This window comes from Leucopleurus acutus (genome assembly GCF_964270905.1).
Source record: "Leucopleurus acutus genome assembly, chromosome: 4".
NCBI lineage: Eukaryota > Metazoa > Chordata > Mammalia > Artiodactyla > Delphinidae > Leucopleurus > Leucopleurus acutus.
Window position 1 is genome coordinate 43,356,321 of NC_139146.1, and position 26,868 is coordinate 43,383,188.

The 26,868-nt window shown below is 41.8% G+C and overlaps 1 protein-coding gene across 1 annotated transcript in view; it reads right to left on the reverse strand.

Annotated features, from left to right (window-relative positions):
- The window catches only part of PROM1 (prominin 1), a gene marked incomplete at both ends in the record, with an annotated part of 97,332 nt that overhangs the window by 44,286 nt on the left and 26,178 nt on the right, over window positions 1-26,868 (reverse strand). The window contains 5 exons of the mRNA XM_082837663.1: window positions 2,607-2,696; window positions 3,597-3,660; window positions 7,096-7,216; window positions 15,698-15,903; window positions 21,371-21,426. Coding sequence (XP_082693789.1) covers window positions 2,607-2,696; window positions 3,597-3,660; window positions 7,096-7,216; window positions 15,698-15,903; window positions 21,371-21,426 — 537 coding nt within the window. The remainder of the gene's footprint in view (window positions 1-2,606; window positions 2,697-3,596; window positions 3,661-7,095; window positions 7,217-15,697; window positions 15,904-21,370; window positions 21,427-26,868) is intronic.

A 26,868-nucleotide genomic window follows, 5' to 3' on the forward strand; every position in this document is an offset into this window, starting at 1 on the left:
TGACACATGATTACTCGAAAGATGTTTATAAGAGAGTAAGAGAGATGACAGGAGAGATTTGATTGTAAAAGGTCAGAGGGTCAACCCAAATGATGATGAATCCATCAGTGAAGTGTAAACACTTGAAGTTATAATGAGGGGACCCAGAAGATCATTAGCAAGAGGGATGCCGAGGGCACTGGAGAGGGAAGGTTTTGCGTGGCTATTAGACATGAGTGATTAAGTCTCAAGGTGCAGCAATGAGGAGCCACCAAGGTGTCCACCTCTCCTCATAGTTTTGTTCTGGCCAATTAAGTGATATTTCCTGCTAAGCCACAGGGCTGGGCGAAGTGGGGGGGTGAGGGGGAGAGAAGGTGGGCAGCTATGGAAGGAAACGTCTCTGGGGAAAAAGTCTGGGCTTCATCTTCATTCCTGTGGCAGAAATGCTCCAACAGCAAGTGATAAAGTAATCACTGAAGACTGTTCATTCAACTCTAGGACAGCCTGGAGCTCCTTGTTTCTGATATAATCAGTTACCTGGACAAATCTGAACTATTTGAGGTGAAATCAGCAGTTCTTAAACTGGGATCTGTGCACAGACTCAAAAGGATTTGTGAACTTGGAAGAAAAATACCAAACCAAACCAAACCCACATCTTCATTTCCACTAGCCCCTCCAGTTACACTTTAGCCTTTGATTCTCTTTTGAAAGTAGACAGTGAATCTCTGTCAGTGCCTCTGTCACTGAAGAAATCAGAAATATTTTCATTTAATATTCAGTGTTTGCTGATATCGGCAGTATCGTGTCTGCTCATCACTACTTTGAAATTACGGTGGTTATCAGAACCTCCACTATATACTATTAGTTAACGGGCTTAATAAACAAGCACATGGTGCTCCATTGCAAATTCACTTTTTTAGTATTTTGATATTTCAACCTGACACCCTACTTATGTAGGGTGTCATTTTATGACTAATGCCATTTAATTTTCAATAAAGGACAATAACACACGGTTTGGGGGCCATCTGTCGGCCATGATGACAAAGAGTTCATTTCGTGTCGCAAATGGGGTTATTGGAGGAAAGAAATGTAACACTCAGTTGTAAGAAAATGTACTAATTAACAGGAATAAGAGGTTACACTCCTTGGACACTGAGCTCTTTATCTAAAACAATGCCCCTTATTAGTCCATTGTGTTACCATTTTTGTGCATTTTTTCTTTCACTCATTATTTTTTGTTTCCATAGTGGGCCATCTTTCAGTTTTTAAAGATTACCGTATTTCCCTGATTCACTGCCTCCTTCTGCTTTCTTTTTTACATTTTAACTTTAGTGAAATGAGCATGCAATCAATTTTGCATTTAATGCGGTACTTTTCCTCTTTTCCCCAAAAAAGACATGAATTAATCCAAAGGTCTATACAATATATGCTGCCTTAAAATCAAGGAGTATTATATTCTGATGAGTCACAAATAGCATAGTATATTGACTAGAAAATGAGAAGCTTTTAGTTCTCCTTTTCCATGTGTTAAAGGCTGGATAGAAAATTGATGGTTTAGGAAAATAGCTGTCACTGCGGATTGAGCACCGTATTAGTTATCTATTGCTGCAGGAGATACTATTCCAAAAGTCAGCAGCTTAAAACTACAAAGGTTTATTATCTCACACAGTATGTGAGGGTCAGAAATCTGGGATTGGCTTAGCTGAGTGGCTGAGCTCAGGATCTCTCCCGAGGTTGCAGTGAAGCTGGCAGCAGGGGCTGCGTTCGTCTGAGGACTGACTGGGGTTGGACCATCAGCTTCCTCGGTCAATAACACGGGTGTCAGGAGGCCTCATTTCCTCACCATGAGGGGAAGGAAGGAAGGAAGGACCCCTCCCCAACCCATCTCCTTCCGTCCGAAATACAGCTAATGGATAGAAACAAAATTAACCACTGGCTGAAGATTTATTTCAATTGAGTTTAAGTGTATTTGTTGTGAACTTCGGACAACTGTTGTACACTAACAATATCCCAGTAAGGAGAAAAGCAAGAAAACTTATGTTTTTGTTTGTTTTCTTTTTTCTTCCATCTATTTTCCTTTATTCAGGTACCACTGAACCTCTGCTGTGATTGACTATGATTCAACCATAGGGGTAAGACTCATTCTAAAGACAAGTCTTGCTGTTTTAAACTTCAGTCTTTGTCAAAGCTAAATACACATTCTAGGAACACAATTTTCTAATATGTATGTTAGATGAAGAAGGTTCTGTGGCATTTCAGGCAGAGGAAGCCTGTGCAGTACAGGGTCTGGGGAAGAATGACACCTTTGGGGACTTACATCAGAATGAACACCGAGATTCACGGCTAGAATGGAAAGTGGGGTGCTGGTGGAAGAGGCTGGTAAGATAGGCAGGGGCCAGGTGTGGAAGGAAGGAAGGAAAGAAAGGGAGGGAGGGAGGGAGGGAGGGAGGGAGGAGAGAAGGGAAAAAGGAAGGAGGGAAGGGAGAAAGGGAGGAAGGGAGGAAGGAAGGACGGACTGTGGCTCTGCCCTAGCTGACCCTCAGGGAAAACGAGAAAAGGGCGAGGGAGCCTGGGAGGCTGAGCCTTCCGGGTGGAGGCTGTCTTGGTCCTGCTGCCACAGTGCTTACCTTCTGCCATGTCCTTGATGTCATCCAGCACAGGGACCACTCTAGGTTTGAGCTGTTTGAAAATTCCGTCTCCCAGCAACAACTTAATATCTAAATTCCAAGAAGCATAAGGGACAGTGAGGGTGGGGTCTCTTTCTTTATTCTCCTCTTACCTCTCATTCTCTTCCCGATGCCGATTTCGTTGCCTGGTTTAGTCTCTCCCGACGTGAAATCCCACTTTTCACTCCAGACCCCGTTAAGCTGTGGACTCTCGTGTGGAGATTTCTTGGCACACTTCCAAGCCCTCACACCAGCTGCGCCCCCCCCCCCCCGTGAAAACTTAACCACCGCAGACTCGGTGTTTCTTTGTACTAGGAATAGATTCACCTTATCACCTTGATTCACGGCTGCAGGTGTCCCTAACCTCTCCAGCTGGACCAGGGTTTCTGAACCCGGGCTCTATCGACGTCAGGGGCCAGATCGGTCTTTCCTGTGGGACCTGCCCTGTGCGTTGCAGGGTTTTTAGCCACATCCCTGGCCTCTGCCAATGGATGGGACCCAACCGGGACACTGAAAATGCCTCCAGATGTTGCCAGATGTCGTCTTGAGGGCAAAACAGCTCATGGTTGCTAACCACTGAGCACGCGGGGACCAGCTCCGCCCACACCTCTAATTCCTGAAGCCACTGGCTTCTCCGGGGGGCCCATATCTGTCTTTAACAGCAGATCGGACAGAGACCCAATTCTTCTCTCGCGTGGAGAGTGAAGAACAGGTGCCTGTGACTGCAGGAAAGCAGCAGCATTTTTATAAAAAATGCTAGGCTTTAATGGCTGAGTAACAAACTACACGTTTCAATAATGCTAGGGAATTACTGTTCTGTTTTTCCCCTTTGTTCACGCAGAAATTGCAGAAACAGCATACTACATTTCTTAGTCCATGTTTTATGGGAGATGGCCATAGCATCTTCTAGCCAAAACAAACACATTTGAGGCAACGTTAAATTTTACTCACTGTCCAGATCTGAGAATGCCCTTGCCTTCGTGGTGGTATACTGGTCCAGTACATAGTCAATTTGCTAAAAAAAAAAAAAAAAAAAAAGATTACTTGAAACCTCTTCTTCTGGAGGTTTCCCAAGCCACAATAAAAAGAGATTTAACATATGAAAATTATCCTGAATCAGAGTTTTTTTAAAAAGAAAGCAGGTTCTTAGAGATATTTCTATTTTGGGGATGCTCAGACTTCTTATTGGCTTAAGAAATATGATTTCTTATTTCTCATGATTCTGTGGATTGGCTATGCCGATCTCCTGGTGGGCGCTGGCTTGGCTGGGGACAAACGGATCCCTCTCTCTATGTCGTCTCTCCTCCCAAGTGGCCAGGCTGGGTGTTTTCATGTAGTGGTCCCGCTAGCAAGAGGACAAGAGTAGACACTGCAAGGCCTTTGGAAGCCTAAGGTCAAAACTAGCACAAGGTCACGTCTACTTCATTCGTTTGGTCAAAGCGGGTCACAGACACATCCAAGATTTGAGGGGATGGAAAACAGATCCACCTCTTGAAAGGAGGAACTGCAGAGAATTTGAGGTCGTGTGAAATCTACCACCCTAGAATCATTTTACTTAGCAGCTATTACTGACCTCTGCTGGGGCCACTCACCCTTCTGCCTACCGTGTCTTTGTGGGTCTGCTTCCCCACACCCTCTGCAACCCTGGATGTTACCACTTTTAAATAAAATAACTATTGCCCATCTTCTTAGTGAAAATGTGCATTATTATTTAATTGTTCATTTCTCCAGTTACTAGAGTAAGGTTAACTTGCAAATGAAACAACGGACAAAGGATTAATCTCCAAAATATACAAAGAGCTCATGGAGCTCAATATCAAAAAAACAAACAACCCTATTAAAAAATGGGCAGAAGACCTAAGTAGACATTTCACCAAAGAAGACATACAGATGGCCAAGAGACACATGAAAAGATGCTCAACACCACTAATCATTAGAGAAATGCAAATCAGAACCACAATGAGGTATCACCTCACACCGCTCACAATGGTCATCATCAAAAAGTCTACAAACAATAAACGCTGGAGAGGGTGTGCGAAAAGGGAACCCTCCTGTGCTGTTGGTGGGAATGTAAATTGATACAGTCACTATGGAGAGCAGTACGGAGGTTCCTTAAAAAACTAAAAATAGAACTACCATACGACCCAGCAATCCCACTACTGGGCATGTACCCTGAGAAAACCATAATTCAAAAAGAGTCACGTACCACAATGTTCATTGCAGTTCTATTTACAATAGCCAGGACATGGAATCAACCTAAGTGTCCACTGACAGATGAATGGGTAAAGAAGATGTGGCACATATATACAATGGAATATTACACAGCCATAAAAAGAAATGAAATTGAGTTATTTGTAGTGAGGTGGATGGACCTAGAGTCTGTCATACAGAGTGAAGTAAGTCAGAAAGAGAAAAACAAATACCGTATGCTAACACATATATATGGAATCTACAAAAAAAAAAAAAGGTACTGACGAACCTAGTGGCAGAGCTGGAATAAAGACACAGACTTGGTGAATGGACTTGAGGACACAGTGGGGAGGGGGAAGCTGGGGCGAAGTGAGAGTAGTATCAACATATATACACTACTGAATGTAAAATAGTTACCTAGTGGGAAGCAGCTGCATAGCACAGGGAGATCAGCTCTGTGCTTTGCGACGACGTAGAGGGGTGGGAGGGAGGCTCAAGAGGGAGGGGATATGGGGATATATGTATGCATATGGCTGATTCACTTTGTTGTACAACAGAAACTAACACAGCATTGTGAAGCAATTATACTCCAATAAAGATGTATTAAAAATAATTTTATGATGTTTGGGACCAGTTATATTTCCTCATAAATCAATTATTGACATTCTCTGCCCATTTTTTTATAGATTTGTTAGAGCTCTTTCACATATTTTGAACTACATAAGTTTCCCCCAAAGCCATAACACTTCAGTCTCTTTCCAAGATTATGAAAGCAATCCCAAAGTTCACCAGCCATGATTAACTTTGCCAACTTTTTAGGAAACAGATTTTACTTTGGCATCTTTAGAATGATAGGTAAAAAATATTATGAATTTTACTCACAAACTGGAGAAATGAAGCATTTCCCTCTCTGCACAGGCTATAAAGCTGAATAAAGTTAGCTTCTATAATCTCAATATTAAAAATTCCTGCACTCCTTGCATTTTTAGTTCCAACCACATATTAAAAAACCAGTACCATATTTAATGTGTTGGCATTTTTTAGAGCATATTAAACCTGTAAGAACACATCCCTGTGTAAGGAAGCCCATGGATTCTGGCAGGCTCTTATTAGTGAATCTAATAGGATAGCGTCCTTCTCTCTGCATGTTGGCTCAGCATCATATGTTTGACGGTTTCTGCTGAGAGGTTTTTATTTCTTTATTTATTTAATTTTTGGCTGCGTTGGGTCTTCGTTGCTGCGTGCGGGCTTTCTCTAGCTGCAGCGAGCGAGGTCTACTCTTTGTTGCGGTGCACGGGCTTCTCATTGAGGAGGCTTCTCTTGTTGCAGAGCATGGGCTCTAGGCCTGCGGGCTTCAGTGCTGTGACTCATGGGCTCTAGAGGACAGGCTCATAAGTTGTGGCGCATGGGCTTAGTTGCTCTGTGGCATGTGGGATCTTCCCAGACCAGGGCTCGAACCCGTGTCCCCTGCATTGGCAGGAAGATTCTTAACCACTGTGCCACCGGGGAAGCCCCATGACTTTTTTTAAAAAGAAAAATCTTTGGTGCCACTGTCCTTTCTTTTTCACAATATCATTAACTCCCCATCGTTTGCTTGAAGTTACTCTGGTAATGAAAACTTTCTGTTTTATAAACACTTATTTGCTAATATCTGTATAGATGTGTAAAATTCCTTGGGAAGGAGAGACACACACACACATGCACAGAAGTTGTCTCTGGGGACAGGGTGACCTGAGGGTACCTTTTTTCTGTATCCCAGAAGCACATTGATGTTTTGCCTATTCAGAATATCTTTTTTAAAAACCTCTCAGCAGAGGGCTTCCCTGGTGGCGCAGTGGTTAAGAATCCGCCTGCCGATTCAGGGGGCACAGGTTCGAGCCCTGGTCCAACTAGAGAAAGCCCGCGTGCAGCAACAAAGACCAACACAGCCAAAAATAAATAAATAAAATTGAAAAAGTCATGAGACCTTTAAAATGGTTAAGCACTTTTATAATAAGTAATATAATTATATGGTATACCTTAATAAAAGAAATAAAGTAAAATGAAATAAAATAAAAGCACCAATTCTGAAATTATGCTTTGTACACTTTTGAAAATCACTTGCTAGGCCTTTATTCCTTTATCTTTAAAATTAAAAGACAACACCTGTCTACAATGATTATAGGGTTTCCAGAAGGTCCAAATAAGATTCCAAATATATACAGGAACTCCCAAAGGCCTCAAACACAAAGCATCATGGGATATAGATTGTGGTCCTTACCCCTGGAGTTGCATTCAGGAGGGTTCTCAAGTCGTTGAAATTACTTTCTGACAATTTCCGAGTCTTTTCAATGTGAGTCCTTATGTGTTGGTTCGCCACAAAACCATAGATGATACCAAAGCTGCAGGAAAAGGAAAGGAGAGCATTTACTGTGGGAGCCATGGCCGTGGCCAGGTGCAGAGCAGCCCACAGCCGGGAGAAGGCGGAAGGTCTTCCTGTGCAGAGAACCCCTGCTCCCCAAGCCCAGCCCCTCCACTGCTACAGGCTTCCTGCCTCCATCGCAAAATCCACGCACCACCAAATGTGGGCCACAGAACAAGACTCAGTCCTCTCAGGGAAGTCCTCTCCTTGAATATCCATTCAAGACACGTTGCTCAGTTAAATATGAGTCTTATAAATGGAACAATGTTCAGGAAATAGAAGTTACAAAGGTTATAAGACAGGGTGTGGAATACAGTCCCACTTCTGTACAGATGCGAATGTAGGTATACACTCTCCATGCAGGGCGTGCACACACACACACACACACACACACACATACTACGTGCATACCTCTGCTCCCCTCAAGAAGACTGTCAGGAAAAATACTAAAATGATAAGAATGGTTTGGGCTTTCTAATTTTTTGGTTAATCTAATTGTCTTTGTTAGCTACTGCATTGTCCAGGTTGAAAGGAAATGTGAATTACTTTAGCATTAAAATACTATATAAGCTGCAAGCCATAGAGTATACACCGTCTCCTTCCACTTTATGTGAAGTACAAAATCAAACAAAATGATGGTGCCAAAAGTCAGTGGTTATATTCGGGGGAGGGGTGGGTAATGGTGTAGTTAGTGTGTTCACTTCATAGAAATTCGCACATATGTGCTTATGATGGGAACACTTTTCTCCATATAAAATGCACTTCAATAAAGAGTTTCAAAAACACTACTTGAGGGCTTCCCTGGTGGCACAGTGGTTAAGAATCCGCCTGCCAATGCAGGGGACACAGGTTCGAGCCCTGGTCCGGGAAGATCCCACATGCTGTGGAGCAACTAAGCCCGTGGGCCACAGCTACTGAGCCTGCGCTCTAGAGCCCGTGAGCCACAACTACTTAAGTCCACGCTCCTAGAGCCCGTGCTCCACAACAAGAGAAGCCACCGCAATGAGAAGCCTGCACACCTGCAATGAAGAGTAGCCCCCGCTCGCCTGTGTGCAGCAACGAAGACCCAAAGCAGCCAAAAATAAATAAATAAATAAATAAAAACACCACATGAGAGGCATCTTACATGAAAAGCTACACTACATGAAAACAACAACCATATTTTTCGAGCCATCTGAAATGTCTACGTTTAATCATTTTAAGAGCTCTTAATGTCTACTAATTACTAACAATCCCCTGACAAATTAATTTGACCAACTGGTTTGTTTTTGTGTCAAGGCCTTTAAACATTAAAATGTTACCTTTAAGATTGCTAATCACCAAGGCCCTGTTGGATTTAGCCACTAGATGGCAGCAAGAAATTATATAAACTCATAACACACCCTCCAGAAGTTACCTCCAGAAGTTAACAAAATTTTTAGTTTGTAATAAATTGTTAGTTTGTAACCACCCAATGGAAGGTGTAACTATGTTTCTAGAAGAAAATTTTGCAAATAATACGCAAACTTTTGGGGAAAAATTCTGATGGAGAATATGAATACTTCTGCTTCTTCACCAAAAGCAACATCTTAAGCATGATGCATTCATATATTTACAGGTATGATGGCCAACTGCCCACTTTTGCACGAAAAGTCCCACATTCCCAGGAAACCTCTCAGTCTTGGGTAATTGGGGAGTCATTTGCCCCATTTCTGTCATGAGTCATTCCAAGGAGCATTGCTCGTGTGGTTACCAAAGGGGAAGGGGGAGGGGGATAAATTAGAAGGCTGGGATTTACATATACACACTACTATATATAAAATAGATAACCAACAAGAGGCTACTGTATAGCATAGGGAACTATACTCAATATTTTGTAATAACCTATAAGGGAAAAGAATCTGAAAAATAATATATATATATCTCATCATGCCATACACCTGAAACTAACATGATAATGTAAATCAACTATACTTCAATAAAAAAATTTAAAAAATTTAAAAGATAGAGAAATAAACCTATTTTCCCATAGCAATATTACATAGGTGCATTGCCTTTCCAAACTAATCCCCCGAAGTCTGTAACACAATGTTGAACAACATTTCTTATGGTTAACAAGGTGCAGTGGGGACTTCCCTGGTGGTGCAGAGATTAAGAATCCGCCTGCCAATGCAGGGGACACAGGTTCAAGCCCTGGTCCAGGAAGATCCCACATGCCACGGAGCAACGAAGCCTGTGCTCCACAACTACTGATACTGTGCTCTAGAGCCCTCGAGCCACAACTACTGAGCCCACGTGAGACAACTACTGAAGCCCGCGCACCTAGAGCCCGTGCTCCACAACAAGAGAAGCCACTGCAGTGAGAAGCCCGCAGACCACAAGGAAGAGTAGACACCGCTCGCCACAACTAGAGAAAGCCCGCGCACAGCAATGAGGACCCAACACAGCCAAAAATGAATAATAAATAAATTAAAAAAAAAAAAAAACCAAGGTGCAGTGGAATATGCAATAAAGGAGGAACATGAGACTTGGGTTCTGGTCTCACAACTGCCACTAACTCATACTGTGTGAGCTTGAGAATGTCCCTTCCCTCTGTGAGCTTCAGTTGGCATCAAAAACTAGAAATTAGATTAGATCAGTGCTTCGCGGACTGCAAAGGAGAGGGGTACTGGATGTCCACAAGGTGTCTTCGATTTTTTTTTAAGTTTGGGTTCATGTTGATGATAATCTTTAAAAGATCTAATTAACAATATCCTCTGACATTTGAAGGGACCACCTTAGAATCCATTTTTGTCGGTCTCAAGTCTGCATTGGTATTTATGAGGCTGGCATTACACCACAGCAATAATAGTTATTAAATGATTCACTCATGCAAAATAAGGCCAAACGACCCAAAATAATGACTTTGGAGTAGTGTCAACAGAAGGGGAAAAAAAGCTGAGTCATAGTAATGTACCTGGGCCTTTATGTACCATGCCAATTTTCAACCATTCTGCACCATGACAAGTCAGGATCACCACCTGAATATACCTGCCCACCGGGGGATTTCACACTGGGGGCCCTTGCTCTCTCCCCATCATGTCCAAATTATTTGTCATTCGTCATGCTCCAGACCCATTTTTGTCATTTAAGTCAAAGTGAACTTGGGAAACAAACAGCAAGTCCAAGTCCATGTGGCTTTCCCTGAACCCCCTGGATAGGAGAAGGACTTCTTGCCTTGAACTCCCAGAGGTCTCGCCCTGAAGTTCTGATGGGTTTTTCTTACTTCATACTCTATTTTGCCTTTATTTCCACCTATGTTTAACTTCCCTAAAAAGAGGTGGAAACTGCTTCTTTGTAAACCTTGGGTAATGCAAGGTCTCGTGTCCTTGGTGGGTGATCAGTGAAGGCAGATTTAAGGACTGGGCTTGTTTCATCTGATCCATTTAGAAGATTAGCCATATGTTCAGAATGTCCAAGTCAGAAACTATCTTTGTTCCTTTATTGAATAAATGCTGTTACTCCAAAAGTCATCAATCAGTAAACACAGCATTGCAATGCAATGCTGAATTTCAATACACCGTATTTAAAAGGACACATTTCTGTTACTCAGTTATAGATCTAATTAACATGAAAGCATTAATCATTTTTAAAAAACTGTACTAAACAGAATTCTGGGATAGAATTTAGCAACTTTCAAAGCTGATTTTCACACTCATAACTCATTGTAAATTTTATATTTAAATTAAAGACAGCAAATTCAAATGCCTACACAGGCAGGCAGAAAGCATGAAGGGCAAAGTGCCTGGTATGGACCTGTGGGAGCTGGAGATAAAGATGGGGGTCGGGCAGATGTTCTGTGGCTCCAGTAAGTGCTACCATGATGGAAGAAGACCAGATCTTCCAATTATTCACAAAAATCTGGGAATCTGGATTCATATGGAAAATCTCCCATTTCAAATTATTTTCCCCATTTTTAAATATTAGCAACAAATCAAAGAAAAAAATTTTAAATACTACACAAACCAATTGATGGTCTCCATTTGTAATCCCAAATTTAAAACCCTTAGTTAAACACAAATAGAGAATTTAAAAGTTATTCTTTTTGTTGTTGTTGATTTAGACATTCCTTATTATTCAATGTTCCTTTAAGCATGCACACAAAAAAATCACATGAAATTAATGTTTTGTTTTGTTTTTTTTAACACCAGTCAACTATTAGGATATGACAATGAGGGAAATTCACCTCACACAAAAAGGGAATAAAATTTCAATCAACTGATAGTCAAATGACTATCAATTCTCTGGCATTGACACAAAAGCCTTTAAGCTACCGAAAATTTTATGTAGTACAACAAAATCTCTTGAAATTTTTAGCAGAAGATAGGAATTTATTTTTATGACATATTAGCACTATAACTTCTGTATTTTATATGGACAGACCGATTTTCTCTACTTAAAAGTAAATACTTAAAGTTTTTAGAGTATGGCTAAACATTTAGGATTTGTAGCAGTTTTTTCTACCAATTCCTACTGACAATGAAATTAGCCAATAAGAGCCAAATAAATGCTCTGTCTGTAACTGATCTCTTACTTTTTAAAGATAATTTTTCCATTTCGATTTCAACTTTATATAACTAATTCTCTCATTAAGCAAGTCTCATGATTTCCAAGGCATGCTAGCTCAATTTCTTTTCTGGAAGCTTGTGGCCTCCACACCAGGAATTGACATCACATTGCAACAACAACAACAACAACAACAAAAAAAAAGGACTTTGAAAATAGCCACCTTCCTGAAAAGGACTGGGATTCAGTTTCACCACAGTAATTGGCAAAAGCTGACTTTTGGGAAACTTAGAAATAACCTCTATTCTGGAGAAATAAAGGCACAGCTGTTCCTTTTTGTTGTTGCTTATAACCTTTTTGAAATTCTGAAAAATGCAGTGATGACAAATGTAAAGGAAAGGAGAGAAAAATTGGCTTTTTCTGGAGTAAGACACATCTGCTTAAACAGTCCACAGTGAGACGTGGAAATGTAATCTTCTGCTGATGGTCAAACAGACTTACGTAAACATATGTCAACGTCTATGGAATTCAAACACTCTGCAGCTGCCTTTGGAAAAGCTCAAACGGAAAAAGAATATGACCACATATATTCCACACATATTAGGGGATCTTTGTCATTAACACCTATGCCTTTCTCAATTAAAAAGAAAAGATTTCAAAATTTTTAATAAAATGGGATGGATGAAAAATCAAGACTAATTTAAAAACCAACTTCTTTTTTAATTGTAACAGTATTCAGCCACAAAAAGGAGCTGAGCCTGATAAAAGGCAAGTAGACCGCTCTGGGCTTCTGAAAGAATTTTTAAAAAATCATATACAAAGATTATTTATCACTAGTATCCAAGCTCTGCTGAGGTCGATGGAAGCAGAGGCTAATACCTCGTTTTCTTTCTCTTTCCGCCTTCTAATTTTGTGGACATTCTTTCCCCTCTTATTTTATTCTAATCTTCTGATTTTGCGGACATAAGTTTCTTCTCCTTTTTATCTTAACATAATATGGAAATTTCTGTTTTCTCCTGGTCTTTAATCTTCTTGGCTAGTTTTGATTACGTGAAAACAATTACTCAACTCATGCTGTTGAAGATACTTGCAAACCAGTAGCTGTTCTAAAATGATGACATCAAAATAGCTATTTAAATTAAAAAAAAAATTCAAAGCAAAGAAGTTTAAACTTCTAGTCTGAATTCAAAGTAAACAAAACAATCTCAAATACTACTCTTATTTAGACCTATTTATAATCCTTATATAAATTCAATGTATTATGTGAAATAAATTAGTTTAAATTTGTCACTTAGCCTCAAATAGTTGATCAACTTTGGTTTAATTGTACTGAAATTTAAAATTGTTATATTAATTAATAAGTTTTACTCGGGTGGGGAAAATATCTTAGCTGACTGTGTAGCAGGATAGAATCACAGATTTCTTTTTAAAGAATTTTCTAAACTAAAATATACTCAGGAGAAAAAAAACTTACCTAAATGTGTTTGATGGGTCTGAGTTCTCAAGAACAAAAGATATATTTAGCATTCATTTTATATAAAATGAAAGCCAAGTTTACTTCTGACATTGTAGCTTTAATGTTTATATATCTTTGTATTTAAAACCTCATATAAATAATTCAATCAGTTCAGGGTGAACTATAAAGTGTATATTGCATAATTATATGTAATGCAAATAAAAGTGCAATTTAAAAACAGAAACCCAATACAGGACATATGTTCCATTAAAAAAAACTGAAAGCCCATTATTACATATGTGAACATTTATTTGGGTAAATGAGTACATGCAATAAAGAATTTTCCTGAAGTTACATCATATGTATTTATATCAAGTGAAAATTCTTAACTTGTTAAATAAATAATCATGCTAACAAGAAGCCCTCAGGGCAAGTATTTTCAAAAGGCACTTTGTCACCTGAGCCTCATCTTTGATGTCTAGGGTATACAAAAAGGAAGACACAGGGCTGTCCAAGTCTTTGGATGAATGAAGGATGTAAGTTTCAGGCTTAAAGGAAATGCACAAGGGTCTGAATGGTCTTTGGGCTACAACCGACATTCTTCTGGTAGCTGGGGGGAGGTCACTACTCCCACAGCTGTAGGGTCTGTACATTCCTGAAAATCCTTCAAACACAAAGCAGAGAGACAGGGGAAATCTGTAATTACCACTGCCCCGATCCTAAGCTGCCTTTCAGAATCCAATGTGAAGAAGCAGTTAAATTCAAATTATGGACAGAGAGAACAGGGACACAGAGGGAAACAGGAGAGAGAGAGACAGAGAAACCCACACCCCCGTCTTGCAGATGAAACACACCTACAAAAACTACCTGGTGGTTAAACAAGGGTGCATGAAATTAGCTAACACATTCACTTGGATCCTGTTTATAAGTATATTGTTAAGGTCTATTTTTTTTTTCTTTTTCAACATCTTTATTGGAGTATAATTGCTTTACAATGGTGTGTTCGTTTCTGCTATATAACAAAGTGAATCAGCTATACATATACATATATCCCCATATCCCCTCCCTCTTGCGTCTCCCTCCCTCCCACCCTCCATATCCCACCCCTCTAGGTGGTCACAAAGCACCGAGCTGATCTCCCTGTGCTATGCGGCTGCTTCCCACTAGCTATCTACTTTACATTTGGTAGTGTATATATGTCCATGCCACTCTCTCACTCCGTCCCAGCTTACCCTTCCCCCTCCGCATGTCCTGAAGTCCATTCTCTACGTCTGTGTTAAGGTCTATTATTTCACTATTTTCAGCAGAAGGATATCTGTTCAAAAAAACTGACTGCTTTGGAATCAGTAGCAGTGCACTGGCTTTTGCTTTTTGTGGGGAATTTTTGGTTTTCTAAATTTAATTTTTGGTGTACTTAATTCAGTAAGTAATACTTGAGTGTGGTAGGTAATTCAAAAGAAACAAGAAGTCTGGTTGCAGTAAGAAGCGAGTTCGCTTCCCTCCCCTTCACAGCCACCAATTTCCTTCTCAGAGGCAACTCGCCTGGCCAGGGTCTCAGCAATCCTTTCACATGGTCTCTATGCAAACATAACCAAGTGTTCACATCCCCCTCCTTTTTTGTTTTTAATCACTGGTGTTGTGTTCTACACGTGGTCTACAAATTGCTTTTCTCACTGCATCTCACCTGGGGACTGTTTCGTATCAGCAACTCTAGAATTGGGAGATTGGGATTGACATGTATACACTAATATGTGTAAAATAGATAACTAATAAGAACCTGCTGTTTAAAAATAAAGATTGTTTTTTAAGTTCCTAATAAAAATGAGAAAAATAAAAAACAAAAAAAAACTGGGCATATAATTAGAAAGTTAACTCCATCCAACAATATTCTCCAATTCCCCAATTCAGGGACTCTACCCATCTGTATGGCACAGGGAACTATACTCAGTATTTTGTAATAACCCATAAGGGAAAAGAATCTGAAAGCAAATACATATATTTATATATATATATATATAAATAACTGAATCACTGTGCTGTACACCTGAAACTAACATAATACTGTAAATCAACGATACTTCAATTAAAAAAAAATTTCCTTGCAAAAGATCCCTTCGGACGTACAAATCAACTAGAAATACTTGCTCTGCCTTCCTGCATGCTGCCTGTTTCGAGAGAGCTATTTAAGAGGAAGGAGGCGCTGTCCTGGGAGGTGAATGCTTTCTTCAGTCCCAGATTTATCAGGATGGCTTCAAAATGAAAAAAACCACGGGGTTGGCTTATCACATAAACTAGAGCAGCCTGGTTACAGCACTAATTTCTGCTTATAGTGATGTGCTGGGCAAGCATTTTTGTTCTCTCTTTTCTGTTTTCTGTTTTTTGTATTTTGTTGTTGTTTCCAACTCATGCTCAACAGTTAAAACACAAGACATTTCTCATCAACCTAAAACACAATCAGCTGTTGTCCAAGATGCTACTTGCCTTATAAATATACAAATCACCAAGAGGGAGAGTGTGAAGTAGCTCTTGAGGGCGGCCCCATTTTTCTTCTGTCGCTGGTGCATTTCTCCACCACACTTGTTACAGCAACGACACAAACTAAAGACAAACCCCACCAGAGGCATCAGAATAATGAACAGCAATCCCAGGACAGCACAGATAATAATCCCGATCTCATAGTAGATAATCTGCAAGTCAAACAAAAGAAACAGCACATACTGTAACATAAAATTACACGTAGAACATTCCACAGTGTACACATTTCATGCTTTTTAAGCTATTTGCCATCATGAGTTAAATTTTGAGGGGTGTGTGTGTGTGTGTGTGTGTGTGTGTCCATTTTGAAGATCCTTCTTGAAACAAAGGAAGCAGAGATCTGAGTTATCAGAATATGGGATCAAGCAGTTACTACCTTCTTTCAACTTCCGGGAAAATAGCCAAATTCAGGGTCAAGTTGCACATGGTGTCATTTCAACCCCAAAGGTATTTTGTTTGTTTTTAAACGGCATGACAAATTTTGGCAGAAGCGCTTGCATAATGAATAATCTATACCAAGGATGTTTTTCACCAGAAAGATAGAACTAGTAATAGTTATTAAGGATTCAAAGTAGTTTGGATTGGATCGATTAATGACAAATTCATATTTTGTTATGAAAGAATCTGGAATATATCTAAATTTAGAAAAAAAGGCTCAGACTTTCCAAATCAGACATGTTACTCACAGGCCACTCAGTTTCCCCACCCATGTACTGGGAATAAAATACGTACCTTATAAGGTACGTATAAGGTACATATAATAAAATACGTACCTTACGTACCTTGTGAACACTGCAGATAATGTATGATTAGTGATGAGGTGCTATGGAAAGTACCTGGCGTGGAGCAGACACTTGCTAAGTGCCCCTTTCAGGCTGCTGAGCCCAGCCTCACTAGTTAAGTCTCAGATAGATCCTAGGTTCCTAGGTACTAGCACAATAGCTAGTCACAATCAAGTGACCTAAACCTATTTTCATAATCAGTGATGGCTTTATTCCAGGCTAAATAAAAATTAATGCAACAGGATGATAAAACTCGTTCTCATTCCAATTCATGTATGCAGTTACTCACATTTCCATAAAGCAAGACACTTTAAAAGAATGGCAGAAAATTACAGGTTGGCGGTTTGCAACCTGTAATGGTTTGTAATGGACCAGCTAGATAACAATACATTCTGAAGCCAAGCTGAGCAAAGGAAAACGAAATCCAAGCCTTGTTCCTTGAAGCAAATGTGATGTCTTAGGAGAGAGCAGTGAACTTGGAGTCAGAGGACCTGCTTTAAATCCCAGCAGGGGCAGCTTTTAATTCTCTAAACTAGGAAATGTGACATTAGCATTAATGTCATCAGCATATTGTGAGGGACAGATAATTAAATGAGTTAATGTGTAAACAACTAGCAAAGTGCCCAGCACACAGCAAATGTTCAGTCAGTATTAGCTAACTCGTGGGCAAACGCTTATGCGTATTAAGCAAGGTGCACGTGGCACTTGAATATTATCTACTTCCATATTAAGGTTAAAATGCTAAAAAGAAAAAAAGTGATTGCAATTTTGATGCAGCCTTCTTAAGCTAAGTTGGACACCATGGCCATGAAAAGTCATTATTTGCTGGTGTGTAACCCACCCTTGAAGACTCACATCATTGGCCAACTGAGGAACCAGCTCCAGACACTCCAAAGTCTTACTTTGCTATCTTTCTCAGCAAAGAGTCTAAATTGTTACTATTTTTAGAAATTGTTTCTGGGAATTTCCTGGTGGTCCAGTGGTTAGGACTCCACGCTTCCACTGCAGGGGGCATGGGTTTGATCCCTGGTCGGGAAACTAAGATCCTGCAAGCTGCATGGCGCAGCCAGAAAAAAAATTGTAATACTGAACCCAAAAGTCTGGCCAAGATCTGGCAAGAACCTAAATTATTTCCTGAAATACCAAGATCTCCGGAGTGCTTTGTGGACTGTGTTGAAGAGAAGCTCAAGGTTTAAATTTGCAGATGGGTTGCTCTTCTTTCGTGGACTACAAAAGCTGAAAGAGAAGATGGAAGATGATGGCAGAAACAAAAAGGAAACAATTTAAAAGTCATCACAGTGGAGATGACAGTGAACAGAAAGTTCTGGCAAAAGCGTCACACCACTCGCGGGCTTTAGACGGAGCAACATGAAACAACAAGTGAGGACTTTACCTTCAGAATCAAGACTACATTTTCTGGCTGAGGAAGTCAAAGCCGTCGCAGAGTTTGTGCAAGCAGAGGCGGCGTGCATCAAGAAAACAGAAAACATTACTGGAGTCATTAACCGCAACTGAGACCATTAATATCCCACACAGAGGAGATCAAGGGAGGGGAGGATGACACAAGACCGGAACATAAAGGGAGCATTTATTAGACAAACAGGGTTTGGGGTACAGTCAAGCTCTAGGGCTCACATTTGGATTTACACTGGATTTCTTGAAAAGTTCTTAATCAGTATGCTAATCAGTTATGGACAAGGGGAACCAGAGGGAAAGTTATAAATGCTTAACACACTAACCACAACCACATGGTCTCCATGAAACAGAGAATCAGTGGCTGCCTAGAACCTCAGAGCCCAAGGCACCAACTTCCAAGTGTCCTTTTTAAAATGACAATCTTATGGTATCATTCCCTTGTTTAACAGCATTCCATGGAGTCCCACCATGTTTAATTCAAACTCCTCCACGTGGTCCTATGTTATTTAATGCTGGCTTCACGTCCCCATTCTTCTTGAGCACTCGAGTCCCCACAAAGCATCATGGTCTCTCTCCCTTTCCTCACTTTGGGCTCCCTCTTGCTTGAACCTTATTCCCACCACTCTTCCGCCGATGAAACTCAAGTCTGAGTTTGGATGTTGCTTTCTCCAGGAAGTCTGTCTTGATAACAACGTCTGGGTTTGCTGTACATCCCTCCTTCATGATGCCATGGAGTTCTGCACTTGTCCTTTCACAGTGCTTACCTCATTTGCTCAATTTATAAGACGATCCTTCTTTTTGGAAGAGGGAGGTGACATACGTATGAAGAGGGACAGAGTCATTATTGTTGTTATAGTTGACTTAAAATGTCCGCATGTGGTTAAATAAAATTATGTGGCTCCATGGTGTTCCCCGGATGACGTTTTTCAAATTGTCTGGTCCAGGAAATCCAAGTTTGGAAGCCATTGCCTTAGCTGGTAGATTTTCACAGGTGCGGAAGAACAATGTTTGTGATGGTAATAACCTTTAAAGGCGGCATCATCTGAAATGTTGGGATGGGCAGTTCATGTAACATGCCCCTGGGGACCCACAGGGCATCTTGAGTGACCCCAGCCTCCCTTCCTGGGTCTGGGCCCCACAGGCTTGTTACCTCCCAACCTCACCAATCATAAACCCCTCACAGTGTGTGTTAAAAACACTCCCTTCAGGCCCCTCCCCTGGAGAAGTGTCAGGGGATTTGGGTAAGACCAGGAATCTGTCTTTAAAACAAGCCCCGTGTCGTGATTATGATTAAGTGCCTCTTCAGTCTTGGTGTATAAATACCTCAACTCTTTCACCTCCCCACGGGCTAATTCCCACACCGGTGTCTTTGGTGTCTAGCACAGCTCCTCTAACAGGATGGAGCTCTGTTGCCCCCAGTGGCGGGTGGCGGAATGATACACCCTCTACAGGCGGCCCTCCCTCCACTGTGTCTCCTCCCACTTCACAGCCAGGGTTCCCTGCACCTCCCAAATAAGTGACTTGCCCTGGAGTCCCTGACTCAGGGTCGAGTCTGCTTCAGGGACTCTGACCAAACACACCCAGCATTTATCTCCCTAAAGCCAATCAGAAAGCTCCCTTCCCAAGGAGCCCTGGCTTCTTTGGTGTCTTTGCTTAACCAAATCCCTCTTCCTTGGATAACTGGAAAACATGACCCAATTCCACACCTAGGGTAGGATTCCGTTCATTCATGTGGGCCCAGTTCTGGCTCCTTTCTCTACACCAGCTCCACCCAAATGGTTTTTATCCATTTGTAAAGACACCTGAGGTGGAGAGGAGATCAGGAAGTAGGGGGTCCCCAAGCTTACAGGAACTCCAAGTCTAATATCGAGCCAACCATAAAGGACTCGTCCAACCGAGAGTCCTGCCGTGGATGGTGGCAGCCAACTCTGGCGCATACTTGTCAGGCTGCTGAGAGTGACCTCAGAGTCTGAGGACCTGGTCCTCTAAGGCTCGGGCCCAGATGAGAGAGTTCAGCCTCTCACGCCCAACTCATTCCTTGCCAGAGCTAACTGGCATTCAGGCTGGGCTGCTAACGGCATGCAAATTTTCAATATAAATATAAAAGCAAAGGTCGTTTTATTCTGCCCAGGGAAGCAGGCACACATGGGCAATCATGTTTGGAAGATATAAATGAAGCCAGTGGCATTGAAGAATGAAAATGCTTTCTGTGGTAGGAGGGAAGGTGTAGGCACTCGTGTGTATCTGGCTCATCCTCTTTTATACACATAAATGGCCTTGAGATGAGGACTTCCTCTTTGGCTTCTGCATTCACTTTTCCCTTAAGTATCATTTTATTGCAAATTGAGAATATGCAGCCACTGTTCCCACCACTGGGCAAGAGTTCACGGCCGTCACACCCGCTGGAGACACTGTCATTCACCTTTGTTGTGCTGGCCATTAAATAAATAAAAGTCCACTGGTACCTTTATTGTTGTCTTCATAACCACCTTTGTACCAGGAAAGGATGGAACGAATCGTCTGACCCTGCAGGACTAATAGCCTGACAAACAGATTCAACTAAGTTTTATTATCCTAACATTCAATGCAAAAACATTCATCTGTTTATTTCATTGGCAGCCGACATTCATCATAGGCCAAAATCGAAATAACACACTCTTCTGTTTAGGTAAGTTAATCTCGTGGATGCAAACAGAGTGAATTAACAGCACCTTAGCCCTCACCCTAACCCTAACGTTGGTATTAAGTAGAGACATGAAAGGTGCCTGGATACTTTCTGACAATACTGTTGTCCACTCATCTGAGTGAGGCCTCCAAGGCCCTCCCCTGATCTGGCCCCAGCTCACCTGTCCTTCCCCTTCCTCTCACCCACCGTCTCCATCCCTGTGCTTCTTCCCCTCACACCTCATCCTCTGCTCACGTGGTCCCCACAGCTTGGAACGCCAGCAAAGCCGCCTCCCCACCTGTTCCAGCCCTGCTTACCTTTTTAACAACAAGCCTCCACATCACTTCCTTGTGGAAGAGTTCTGGTAAGAATTAATTCTTTTTCTTCTACAAGTATGCAAGTGTATGTGAAAAGTACGCATGCCTGCTTCTAGGGACGTTCAAACCATTCCATTTAGTTAAGGGGTTCTCATCCCTTGTCTAAAAAAAGTAGCATAAGACTTCCTTTAAGGAAATTTTAGTTTTTCAATAACATACAGCTTGAAAGGCGAATGTTTCTTCAAATGCTACTTTTGAAATTTCTGCTGTAGTTCAAATGGGATTTATAAGGCATTTCAATACTCCATAAAGCTTCTTAGTCAAGAAAGGTTACTAAATTCACCGGTAAAACAACTGGTTGTTTAAAGATTTACTTTCAAATCAGCCAAAGTTTTGCTCATATTTGTTTTTTGCTAACAAATTCATCAATCAAAATTACCTGCTCATAATCCGTTGACAGGTCAAACTCCTTCTGTACAACTTTTCTTAAAATATCTGGGGGAAAAAAGCCACAAAACAATGGCACGATTACCTTTTCAGTAAAAATATAAAATGCATATTTAGAAAATAAAGGTCTACATGTGCTCACAAATGATTGAACCTCAAGAGAGTATTCTTATACTCTTATTCCTCTTTCTTAGCGCAAGTAAATAATTGACCTAATGAGGATCTAACCAGAAGCAAAGAATGGAGAACAAATATTTTCGACCTACGATTTTGCCAGTGGCAAAATTAGAGGGTTGCCATCTTTAAGAGTTTTCAGTTTCTCACAGAACGCCTTAATATTTACCAGCAAACTACATACACCTCATTAACAGTCACTAATAAAATGTTACATTGATATTGCTAATTCTTTTTTGTCAATAAATCGAGCTTAATTAATTATTATTTATTGAATTGCCAACACCGCCCCACCCGCATGTTGATTCTGCCTGCTCAGCCGCACGAACTGCAAGAGCAGAGCGACAGAAACCATATGGTCTCCAAAGCCTCACATCTTTATTATCCGGCCCTTCACAGAAGAAGGCTGCCCTCCTGGTCTATATGAACATGTTGACAGGACACCGAATCACAAGGTTTAAAGTTTTCATGTGACCAGGGCGCATGATTTTTGCTGGTTAATATACGTAAGCCAAGTTGGACTGACAGCACCACTAGCCACAGGAGATAATGAATCTCTAAACTCTAAATGTGATGTTTCTTTTAAGTTGGAAAATGCATTAACATTTGCACGCAGATTAGGAACACCAGATTTCCTTAGGGAATTGACTCCATTTATCCCTACTGTTTTTTGCCCCATAGCCCATGAAATTGCTTTCTTAATTATTTGGAACCACAAATGCAATTTATTCTTTAATACTTCTACTACATAATATCTTACAAATGAAAGGAATCTTACAATTAACCTAATCCGAGAGCTCTGAACATGAGATGTCCCTCTCCGTTCTCCAAGCAGTGCAAGAAAAACCCAAAATGCTAAGCAAAACTGACTTTTTCTGTGCATGCTCATTTGGGGCATTTTAAAATTCTCACATAGCTCAGGAGCCACCTCGTATCCTGATTCCCCCATCTAGTAATGATATAGCATAGCTGATGGCCAGATAGGGAGGGTTACTTGTCTAAAATCAGTGATTTGTGAGGCCAGACCCAGGCCCAGGTCTCCCTTCCCCTGGTGCGAGGTCCTTCCCACACTGCACATTGTCTTCTGCCCCAGGAATGAGCTTCTGGAATGCTAGGACTGTATCCCGTATAAGCACTTCCAAAGTATACTACTGGTGGTCGCAAATGAAACCCCACGGTGAACCCTTTTTTAAAGCAAAGACATTCACACGTATGGGCCAGGAAACAAAGCAAGCCACTTCCCCACAGGGTCTTCTGGAAAACAACTTCCCACCTGCACAGAGCAGATAGATACGTGGATCAGACCTGTAAAGGATGTGCTGCAGGAACAGAGATTTTCAAACTGGTAGGGAACCCTGGGAACCCTAGAGTTTCTCCAAGGTACCTTGGGGGCAACCCAGGATCACAGGTGTTCTCCGGCCTTGAACCAGTCTCTTTGCTTTAGTCTGCTGCACACACGTAACAGGCGCTGCTCTAGTAGAGCTCTGTGGAGGTGAGCCAATGCCAGAGAACATGGCTTGTGTACCCATGGCAACCTCTGGGAAACAGTGACATTCCTCTCTGTCAAACAGATGCCCCCATCAGTTTGCTTGAAGACCCAGCCCCTCCTGAGTCCTTCTGTGATGCTGGTGGTCCTGGGTGTCCCACGCATGGTCCCAACTACATCCAATGACAACACTCGCTGGCAGGTGATCCCTGTCCTTTGGCTGCCAGCTGGCCCTGACCCTCTGACGAAGCTGATCCTTGCTGTACTGGCCAAAAACCCATCCCAAGACTTTGGAGCAGAGATGATCTCCCTTCCCGTGGTTTACAGTAGCACTGTCTTACAGAAATCTATCTCAAGCCACATAAGTAATTTCAAATTTTCTAGTAGTTCCATTTAAAAACATGATTAGTTTAAAATTAATTTTAATATGTTTTACTCACTCCGAATATATGCAAAGTAGTATCATTTCAAGATATCATCAGTGTAAATATTAATGAGCTATTTACAGCCTTATTTTCATACTAAGAGTTCAGAAGCCTGTGTCAATGCCCTTTAGTTCAGACAAGCTACAGTTCAAGTGCTCCATGGACACACGTGGTTAGTGGCTCCCGCACTGGACAGCACAGGCCCAGAGGCGGCAGATGACCCTGCCCACTCTCACCCCGGAGCAATTCCATTTCCCCCAAAGCCTCAAGGCCTCTATCTGTTTCCTTAATGCCCCCTCCTTCCCAGCATCCCCTGTCAGAAAAGCACAGAATGGGCGTCCTTCACGCTCAGGACCACAATATCCATTTTTCCCTTGGCTTCCCTGTGTATCTCTAATTAAGCGGCTCTTAATCAGGGTGAGTGAACATCACACATGCCTGTACAGCACAACCCAAGCATCTTTACTTGACAGACCCCGATATTAACCTTCTGCTGCTCACACCTCGTCCGGGAGCCCATGGGACCCCACACTAGGAAATTCTATCTCAGATCTAATAGGTTCACTGCTGGTGAGAACTTTGAATCCATTACGGTCCATCTCAGAAAGCACGTGGAAGACCAGGGTCTCACTTCTGCCCCACACTTTTCATGGTTCCCAAGTGTCACACTCGTTCTACTGCATCCCAGTCCTTTGCCTTTGTCTTTCCTGGCCAGCTCATAGAAGGCTTCTGGTGGAAACCGTCTCAGCCTCTGGATCGCCTGCATCCTCATGGTGGAGGGGGCCGTGGACAGGATGTGACCACTGGTTGGCTTGCGAGCTGGACCCAGGCACTCAGAAGCTGCTCACCCCTCCCCTGCCCGTGGAACGTCCGTTCTGCCCACCCATCCCACACTATGACTGGGTTCAAGGATGCAATCTTGAGAGAGTAATGTGTAGTTGAGACCATCTGAATGGGCTGCATAACTGAATCCAGTTGAGACCACTACATAAACTTTTAAGATTCAGGCAGGTGGGTGCGGAGATCTACTCATCTTGCAGCTGCTCAAGACAAGCCTCGTAAGTAAGTTCCCTTCCTTCTTAAACCTGCCACCGTCCCATCTGGAGGGCTCTGCCTCTTTCTCAGTCCCTCCTTGCCCCCAAGTTTCAGATATCACTTGGGTCCCTCCTAAGGCTGCGAAGCAATCCCTCAGCAAGTTCCAGGGCTCCAGAGCTGTCTGTGGTGTGGATGCTACACAAACACAATACCTCTTTACCAAAAAAACGAAAAAATGCTGCTTCCACTCCATAGATCAGACAGGACCCCTGAATACTGTGACTAGTTCCTCGTATTGCCGGTGGGTATTAGCCATCAGCACGCAGGTGGCACAGAGCCCCGAACAGAGAACACGCAAACTGGAAACCTCGGCTTCGCCTTGGTGCTCACCAAAGATGACCGTACCGTGACCAACACCAGCTCTGAGAGCTTCCAAATGAACAGATTCTACCCTAACATTCTCCATTGTGTCTACCTGCTTCTTCTCAGCCCTGAGAAGGCGTGCACAGCTCAAAGCAGGTTGTAAAATGATGTCATGATGGCAGTGGGTTCTGTTTGTTGCACGAATCCTGGTGACTTAAACCTGACCTAGTCTTCGGGTCATTCAACAATATTCAACCACCATGTTAAGCGCCTACCGGGTGCCAGGTGCTGTGATCATGATAGAAAGGAGTAAGACCTCTTGCTTGAGAAACCACGGTCTTCTCCTGCCCTCCATGAGACTTCAGTGTGGACAATAGTGACTCCTTTGTCCTTCCAGAACTGAGGGAGGATCTGCTGAGATGGGGCCTGAAAGGCACCGAGCACCGGATTGGACAGCTCCAGGAGGCCGGTGAGTTCTCCTTGCCCTGAGCTCGGAGGGTGGTCTGGCCACCTTTTTCATGCCCTGCTTCATTTCTCACTGTATCTTTCCATGCTCTGTTCCATAACATAATAGTTGCCTCTTAAGGTACAGCAGTGGGAGGGAAATATGTAAGCAGGCAGATGAGAAAGTTATTTTCACGGCAGAAGACTGTTTCTCAGCATCTGAACTTGTGGGTCTTCCTGGAATGACAGGGACTGTCTGTCAGCCTCTCTGCGCTCAGCCCCTAGACCTTACAGTGTCTTCTTATCTGGGACTTACTTTAAATTTCATGTGATGATGGAAATTAAGAAATGTTGCAGCAAGAGCGAATTCTGACCCCTTGGTTATACCACCAGGTTACAAAGTATTTTGGTTTTGGTTCTTCGTGTGTGTGTGTGTGTGTGTGTGTGTGTGTGTGTGTGTGTGTGTGCAACTTCTCTATGAGTTTTTTGATGTCTGAAGCTACACAAGCAACATAAAATAAGAAAAGTGCCTTGTGCAGGATCCATCTATAACAGACTCATCTTCCTCATCTTCGACAAGATATTTGTTCCTAACTGGTTTCTTTTAATACATATGTCGGTTCTGAACCAAGCCAGGCAAAGTGCAAGTTCACTTTTGGAATGTTCTCTCATAAAATGGATAGAGAACTTAAAAACCCCAGTTGTTGGCAGGTGATTTATCAGATCTGTGACAAATTTAAGTGCTCCTGGAAAGATTTTGCTGATAATATCTATTTGACAACTCAATTAAGTTAGGTCTCTTCATTTAAAAATGTACCACGGGCTTCTCTGGTGGCGCAGTGGTTAAGAATCTGTCTGCCAGTTCAGGGGACACGGCTTTGATCCCTAGTCCGGGAAGATCCACCTGATGCAGAGCAACTAAGCCTGTGTGCCACAACTACCGAGCCTGCGCTCTAGAGCCCGTGCTCCATGACTACTGAAGCCCACGCACCTAGAGCCCGTGCTCCACAACAAGAGAAGCCACCGCAATGAGAAGCCCACGCACTGCAACTAAGAGTAGCCCCCGTTCACTGCAACTAGAGAGGGTCCACGTGCAGTGAAGAAGACCCAACACAGCCAAAAAAAAATGTATCACACCTTTCATCTTCTAAATTGTGTTCCTGCCATTTACTGGGGACAGAATTTCCCCAAAGTGCGAAACTATATTAAAAAGTATTTTTGATAAAGATATTTTTATTTCTGATATAAAATAGGCATTTAGTATGTTGTAAATCACTCTACTATATGTAAAACAATATTATTATAATGCAGTTCTTGCTAAAATATTATGTAATGTTAATTTTGTTCATAGTTGTTAATTTTTCTGCCAAAAGTATTCAAATTTTAGGTTGTTTTGTTTTAAAAGGCTTTAGAAAAGCCTTTTAGTCAAGTCTTATATTCAGGTTATTTTAATTTCTACCTGATGTTTTCTAGTTTCTTTGACCAGATGCAACACTATAGGATTATTAACATTAAACCTAAAATTAAGTTATAGACTTAGAAGTATTATGGTGTAAGCATTAA